At 36.6% G+C, this 8,797-nt stretch overlaps 1 protein-coding gene across 1 annotated transcript; it reads right to left on the bottom strand.

The window, feature by feature from the left end:
- Positions 1 to 2,836: 2,836 nt before the first annotated feature.
- Positions 2,837 to 3,786, bottom strand: LOC137228748 (olfactory receptor 2A2-like). The gene is given in 2 exon segments (XM_067745614.1): positions 2,837 to 3,483; positions 3,528 to 3,786. Coding segments are annotated over 2 exon segments (906 nt in total).
- Positions 3,787 to 8,797: the final 5,011 nt, after the last annotated feature.

The raw sequence follows: 8,797 nt of genomic DNA, 5'->3' as shown, positions 1-8,797 counted from the left end.
AAACTTCCGGTTCTAGGATAAATAAGTACTAAGGATGTAATGTACAATATAATAAATATAATTAACACTGCTCTATAGTATATATGAAAGTTGTTCAGAGAGTAAATTCTAAGAGTTCCCATCACAAGGAAAAATTTTTTTTCTGTTTCTTCGATTTTTTATCTCTATGAGATGATGGATGTTTACTAAACTTATTGTGATAAAAAAAATTCACTTTGTATGTAAGTCAAATCATTATGCTCTATATCACAGAGCTGTATGTCAATTATATCTCAATAAAATTAAAATTAAAAAACTATAATGGCACAAACGCAAACTTTGAGGGAATTATTTTGGAGTATTTCCCAGCATGATAAAAGTTATGATCTCATGAATGCAGACAACTCAGCAAATCAGAGGCAGGATAAGTGTAACCAAAACATCGCTTGGGGATATTATAGTCACACTTCTGAAAACCAAAGAGAAGGTATCCTCAAATCTCAGAGAAAATAATTATGCCCATTACCATCAGGGAGCGTTTCTTTCAGGTGGGAAAAATATTTTGTTTAGTGTTTCTTGCAGCGCACCTACTGGCAATAAACACTTAATTTTGTTTGGTTCTTTTTTTTTCTCCTACTGGATAATTGGGATAGAGTCCTTATCTGTTATTTCTCATTTGGACTTATTTCCCAGTAAACATAGGCAAATTCAGGCTCTCAGAAATTTCCTTTAATTGGCCATTTATTCACCCTTTCTCTGTTCCCAGCTGTAGATTCAACTACTAATTTCGTGTAAGTTAATAAGGGATGTAAAAGCATCATTCAGTCTACCGAGCTCCTGTGCTGTAGAGTAGGAGAGTTATTTGTAAGCCTTACTCATATGATTACTGCTTTCAATATGCACTGTTAAGTCTTGCCTCAGGGTGAAACATAAGAGATTTAGAACAAGTATCCACTCTTCCTCCCTCCAAAATACAAAATGACAACCCTGAACTGAAAATCAACAACTCTAAAAATGAAGTTGATAAATTGTATTTAATTAAATTTAAAAACTGTTGCTCTGTGAAAGGTACCGGTAAGAATATAAAAAGTCAATACACATACTGGAGACAATCTTTCCTCATATAGGAAAAATGACTTGATTCCAAAATATACAAAGAACACTTAAAGCCAAAACCCTAACAGACATCTATTCAAAGGAGATAGACAGATGGCAAATGAGCATATGAAAAGATGCCACATATCTTTGTCATCAGGGAAATGCAAATTAAAACAACAATGAAATATCACTACATGCCTAGTAGAATGGCTAAATTCAGAATATTTACAACACCACACACTGATTTGGATGTGAATCAACAGGAACTTTCATATATTGCTGGGGGGAATTCAGTTTCATTCATTGCAAAATGGTACAGCCACCTTGAAAGGCAGTTTGACAACTTCTTAAAAAAATAAACATACTCTAATCTATGATATACCAATTGCACTACTAGGTATTTATCCAAAGGATCTGAAAACGTAAGTTTACATAAAAACCTGTACAGAGATGTTTAAAGCAGTTAAATTCATAATTGCCTAAATTTGAAAGCACTCAAGTGGTCTGTCAGTTGGTAAATGGATAAACTGTGGTGCATCAAGACGACAGAATCTTATTTTGCACTAAAAAGAAATGAACTATCAAGCGTATAAAAAAAGACATAGAAGAAACTTAAATCCATACGACTGAGTGAAGGGAGTCAATGTGAAAAAACTACACACTTTATAATTCTAACTATATGACATTCTGAAAAACCAAAACTATGGAGGCAATTAAGAGATCAGTGGTTGCCAGGGATTAGTAATGAGGGAGGAAGAAGAGGTGATTTTTTAGGGCAGTGATACTACTCTTTATGATAGTATGACGGTGGATGCACATAATTATACACTCGTGCAAACATAGAGAATATAGAACACCATGAGTGAAAACTTATGTAAGGTGTGGACTTCGGGTGATGATGTGTCAATGCAGGTGGATGAATGATAATGAAGGTGCCACTCTGTGGGGAGATGGTGATAATGGGGGAGGTTTTGCATGTGTGGAGGCAGGGGGTATATTGGTTATCTCTGTACTTGCCACTTAATTTTGCTGTGAATCTAAAATTACTCTAAAAAATAAAGTTCATTACATAAAAATGGGCAAAAATGTAGAGATACCTCACCAAAAAAGATATACAGGTGGCAAGGAAGCACTTGCAAACATACTCAACATCACGTCATCAGGGAATTTTCTATTAAAACAAGAATGAGATACCACTGCACATCTATTAGAATTGTAAAAATTCAAAAATCTCTGTATTACTGTAAAAAGTTGGGTGCTTGCTATGTTTCTCAGTGGTCGAAACATGGAGTCCAAACTGCCATTATTCCCATTCCCATCAGGGCTCAGAGTCAGGCATGACAGAAATCATGCTCGCAGGCTCCACCACCACCCGAAAAGCTAGAATGTAGTAGGAATGGTCTACTCTTCTCTTTCCCTCTTGACAAAGAGCTGGGAGTTGGGAATTTTCTCCAGATCCTAACACAGTGGGTCAGGGAGGCGAGGTGGATATGGCAAATAATGCCATAAATTTGCCTAAAAGCTTCACTCTATCTCTTCTTGGCTTTGTGCTAGTCTGGGGTGCTGCAAACTCCTATGTGGTTTCTGGTGTTCTCAGAAAGGCAATTTGATCTATATTATGTCATCTTCATGGAGGAAGTGGGGGCTTGGGAATTCCTAGTCTCTCATCTTTGTGATGTTACTCTTAGATAATTCTCATCCTTAAGTCATGTATTTTGTTGGAAAATTTTCTTGAGCTCTAGGGGAAAAATTCACTAAACTATAATTGTGCCTTGTGCCATATTGTTCTACTTTTCTGCAATACTCTGTGGAAAGCAGCCTTCACTTGAGCATCCCTTACACTGTAGATGAGGGGGTTGAGCAATGGGTTGAAGACAGTGTAAAACACGAAATGGATCTTCAGCTGCTCCTCTCACTGACTATTGCCAGGGACCATATAAACCATCATGGCGATGCCAAAGTAGAACCCAACCACACAGAGGTGGGAGGAGCAGGTGGAAGAGGCTTTCTTGCAGCCCTCCTTTGACTGGATCTTCGGGATGGCCCAGAGGATGCGCACGTAGGAGACCAGAAGCCGGGAAAGGGGCACAGTTAAGATAAACACACTGTCAGCAAAGAGGAAAATTTCATTGATCCAGGTTTCATCACAGGTCACTTTGAGGACAGATCAGATTTCACAGAAGAAGTGGTTCACCTTCTGGGGCCCACAGAAGGGCAGCCTTAGAAAGAGACTTTCTTGTACTAGGGCCAGGGAAAATCCACGTGGCCAGCAAATGATGGCCAGGAACGTGCACGCTCTCCAGTTCATGATGACAGTGTACTGGAGGGAATGGCAGATCGCCACATACCTGTCACTGGACATCACCACCAAAGTCAGGTGCTCTACGGAAGCAAAGGCCAATAGAAAACCATCTGCTTGGTGCATGAGAAATAGGAGATAGTTTTTTTGTGTTTCACTAGGTTTTCCAGCATATTGGGTAAATTGCTGGAAGCATAGGATACGTCAGTGATGGCCAGATGAGAAAGGAAGGAGTACATGGGGGAGTGCAGCCTGGGGTCTAGGCAAATGAGTCCCAAGATCATGCCATTTGCCAGCAGGTTGAAGATATAAAATAGGAAGAAGATAACGAAGAGGAAAAATTCTATGTCTTCACTGAGCTGGAATCCCACCAGGATGAATTCTGTGACCCATGATTGGTTCCCCTCCATTCTGTTTTGTTTTTTTATATATAAATGTATTTATTTATGGCTGTGTTGGGTCCTCGTTGCTGCGCGCGGGCTTTTCTCTCGTTGCAGTGAGCAGGGGCTACTCATCATTGCGGTGCACGGGCTTCTCATTGTGGTGGCTTCTGTTGTTGCAGAGCACGGGCTCTAGGTGCACGGGCTTCAGGCTCTACGGTGCAGGCTCAGTTGTTGTGGCACACAGGCTTAGTTGCTCCGCGGCATGTGGGATCTTCCCGGACCAGGGATCAAACCCGTGTCCCCTGCATTGGCAGGCGGACTCTCAACCACTGCGCCACCAGGGAAGCCCCCCCGCCTCCATTCTTAATGACAGTCTGTAAAGGACTAAAGTGTGGTGGAAAGGTCAGAGCTGGATAACAATGAAAACTGGAGTTATTTATCTGAAGTGAATTCGGAGTAGGCTTCTATGCTTGTCCCTACTCCACTGAATTTTTCTTCAATATTTCTCTGCCTTTTTGTTTTTCTTACCTTTTATTCTAAAGTAATTCAAAATTTCAGATAAGTATCAGGAATTATAAACAATACTAGTATATACACTTTGCCAATTTTTTTCATGTTTGCTTTATCATTTCTTTTTCTCTGTATATATTTTGTTAATTTCTCTGGACCACATAAGAGTTAAGTGCAACCATAAGGCCAGCTTATCCCTAAACTGTTTATTATTTCCAAGAACAAGGATATTCACTACTTTATTTTCAGTATAATTACCAAAATCAGGAGATATTAACATGATTCACTATTCTAGGTATAGCATTTTCAGCCCCTCTGGTCCAAGATTGAAATCTAATAAAATAATAAAATATCTTACCTCCTCTAATCTGAAATCGTTATTCAGTCTTTCCTTCCTTGACACTGATATTTTTGACGGGGATTAGTTCTTGTTTTGTATAATGTCTCTCAATTGGGGTTTTCCATTGATTGTCCATGTTTTAAGTTCAGATTATAAATTTTTGGTAGCAAAAAATATATCCTTCTTAATCTTAAAGCCTCTCATGAATACAGAGATACTGTTAATTACTCTCAATATAGGTGATGCTAATGTGGATTACTTGGGTAAGGTGGTGTCTCCAAGTTATCTCCATTATAGAGTTATTAATTCATAATTTTAAGTACTTTCTTCCTGCTGGCTTAACAAATTATCCATACCCATCTTGTAGATTTCTCACTTCAGCTTGGAATCAGTTATTTCACCAAAAATATTTGGTTCCTTACTGAAGAATCATATTTTCAAAGCAGTATCTGGATTTATTGGACGTAAAGTAATATTTTTATCAGGATTGTTGCCAAATTGCTAATATCTTCATTTAATAGAGAGCGTATATAATTTGGGAGAGTACCTAAGTTGTTCAGGGGTTAATGGATTCTCAACTTCACTTGCCTAATCCTAATACACCCTTACTGACTTCTTTTGGAAAACACCACTAATATAACATTACCGTTAAAGAAAATGATATCAATATTATATGGTAGTTTTTTTAGGCAAAAGTACATTTAGAATTCAAAATTATCTTGTTTATACTTTTTGTTTTTCTTTGTATTTAGCTAATTATAGGCTCTTAGAAATTTTACACTTAATAAAGTTTCAGTAGTCTGGTTCATTGTGTGAACAAAGTGGCATCTACCTCATGAGATTCTGACATCAAGTTTTCCTAAGTCTTAGAGAAACACAACATTCAATAAAAGGCTTAAGAGATAATACATATGTGAAATCTATGGCCAACAGTGATCATTGCTAATAACTTGTACATATAGTTTTCCACTATTCACTCTACTTATATTTTCATATACTTAAAATTATATAAACATTATTCTTTCATTTAAATATTATGTACATCTTCTATGTCAAAATATTTCCATACAATATACTTTAAACATTTGCATACTATTTTATTGCATACAAATATTTAAACTGATTTAATACATTACCTTCTAACTAGGTCGTATGTACTGTAATGCCATTGATTAAATTTTATACATATATTTTTGTGTATCTTTTATTATTTTCTTGTCGTATACTCCTAGACACGGAAGTTCTCAGTCAAATCTCCCTCTCTTTCTCCACCTATCATCTTTTTATCTATATCCACCACCATCATCGTCTATAAAAAGCAAACAAGCCCAAAAAAATCAAAAAACATCATCACTGCAAGAAACCATTAAATGGTAAAAGATTTCTAATTTAACAATCATGACTCTAATCTCAAGTTCAGCTTTCCGATGAAGCTGTCCCACTTCAACCTTTCTACTTTTATCATGTTGACTCTTTTTTTTTTTTTTTTTGCGGTACGCGGGCCTCTCACTGTTGTGGCCTCTCACGTTGCAGAGCACAGGCTCCTGACGTGCAGGCTCAGCGGCCATGGCTCACGGGCCCAGCCGCTCCGCGGCATGTGGGATCTTCCCGGACCGGGGCACGAACCCGTGTCCCCTGCATCGGCAGGTGGACTCTCAACCACTGTGCCACCAGGGAAGCCCTATCATGTTGACTCTTACACTTTAATACAATTTAGTCAAACCTGGTATAAAATGCAGTTCCTTAGGTTCATCCTCATCTCAGCTTCATAGTAAATCCCAAGGAAGAACAAGAATAGTTCATGGAAAGTGCAACTTCATGAAGTCTAAGTATCATCTGACTACAAAAGATGTAGCTTCTTGTTTACTGGGTTAAATCTGTCCTCTTAGTCTACACATAACCTTGAGCTATCCACTCTGATTACAAATTTATGATTAAAATCGTATTTGTCTGTGTTTCTTACTGCCCAGGATCCAAATGGTTCCATGTGGAAGTAACTATCTCAACACCCACTATTTAGCGTTTCCCCTCTAGACATCTTTTTACATAATTTGATTTAATTAACCCTACCCTACAAATTTCTCACATTGCTTCTAACCTATTGTTTCTTCTTAATTTCACTTTGGGGCTTGAAGAGACACTCCTGTTTCCTAGATGAATGACAAGAAGGAATGACTTGACATTTAAGACCTACACCATACACCACACAGAGATGTCTTTACCAATATAGTCATCACAAGTTAAATAATATTTTAATATAATTAACACCATGGCTTTTAAATACAAAATATTGCAAACTGTGATGTGACTTTGATCACTCATGGCCAAAGCATGGTTTCTACAAAACTAACGTATTCTCAGATGATATGACATAAATCTCTTAAGATAGATGATACATATAGTTTTAATTCATACTTTTGGACTTATGGAAGTATACTTTGGAAGTAATTAGTAATTAAAATATTCTGGAAATTATATATCCCTGTGAAGAATATCAGGTTTAGGCAAATGTAAATTTTGAAGCAGGCATATATTGAGCTGGAAAATGCATATGGGTCATTCAAAAGTACTAGTATGGCTACACACTATGCTTATTCACTAATCTCATTATATAAGCGTGAAGGGGTGTCCTAGAGAGCAGTGAAGACATAAGGCTCCTCATTCGAGGGATTTTCTTGTATGCCCGTAATCAATTAGTGTACAAAGAAAGACGGCAGTCTTGCTTATTCCTCTCATCACTAAATGTCTATGTGACAAGAAGTCTATTAAGAGGGTCTTATTCTTTAAACATTTTGAGTTATGATTGGCATATAAAAAGCTGCACTTACGTAATGTATACAAGTTGATGACCTTGGAAATAAGTATTACCAATGAAACCATCACCATAATCTGTTACAAACATATCCATTACCTCCAAAATTTCCTACCACCAAGAGTATCTTTCTCTGTCCCAGGCAATTAGAGGAGATTACTATGAAGCATAGATTAATGTAACAGGCTTGGACAATTATGACAGTAAAAAGAGTCATAATCTCACTAGGAAGATCAATGTAAAAAATCAAGATGAGGTGGGGTTAATACCAACTGTCATTTATTTTAAGTGAGATGACTTAAATGGTTGTAACAGCCTCATGAGTGGGTACTATGTCATGTACATGCTTTATGTCTCATATAATAACTTGCAGAATTCTAGATAAAATAGGCACTCAACAAGTGTGAGCTAGTACGGGAGAAGAATTACGAGAAGGAATAATAAGAAAACTAATCTCCACATTTTGAAGTGGAAAGTCAAAATAAAGGGTTGAAAATTGAAGTATATGGTTTACAAACATTAAAGACTGAAATTTCATTTTCTGTGCCAATTAAGGTGTAACCAATACACCCTTCTAGCCACATGTAAACTTTATTTAAGACCATTCTAAATAAAGGATGGATTAGGGAAGGGGGGAGGGGCGAGATAGGGGTAGGAAATTAGTAAGTGCAAACTACTATGTGTAGAATAAATAAGCTACAAGGATATATTGTACAGAACAGGGAATACAGCCAATATTTTATAACTTTAAATGATGTATAATCTACAAAAATATTGAATCACTGTGTTGTACACCTGAAACTGACATTGTGAATCAACTATACTTCAATAAAATAATTCAAAAAATAAATTTCAGTTTTTACTGACAACACGCTTATGCATGTTGAAAATATTAAAATCTCTGTAGATACTCTATTTTACCAAATAAGCAAATTTCTAAAAATCTGGAAGATGCATAACATTTTATGGAATGAATGTTTTGTAAAGATTATAGATCTCTCCAAATTAATCTATAGGTTCAATGAAATCTAAATCAGAAATTAAGGAAGGTTTTTTTATGTGCGGAAATTGAATAATCTTATTTATAAGTTTCATGAGAAATTATGAAATATCAAGAAGAGTCAGGTCAATGTTGAAGCAAAATGAAGGAAAAGGACATACTCTATGAAATACTGAGACCTACAGAGTTACAGTGACTTTATACAGTCAGTCAATGCTGTAATGGGACAAAGATAAGTAAACAGACTTGTGAAATAGCATGGTTAAACCAGAAATACAGACATGCACATGCCATCACCCCACAAGCACACTGGAAAGGCAGTGGTGTTTTCAATAATAATGCTGGATCAATTGGCTATCTGCGTGAAGAAACTAAA

This window comes from Pseudorca crassidens, chromosome 8, assembly GCF_039906515.1.
Source record: "Pseudorca crassidens isolate mPseCra1 chromosome 8, mPseCra1.hap1, whole genome shotgun sequence".
Classification (NCBI taxonomy): domain Eukaryota; kingdom Metazoa; phylum Chordata; class Mammalia; order Artiodactyla; family Delphinidae; genus Pseudorca; species Pseudorca crassidens.
Note: the sequence above shows the minus strand (reverse complement) of the source record. Positions and strands in the feature narration are given on the sequence as shown.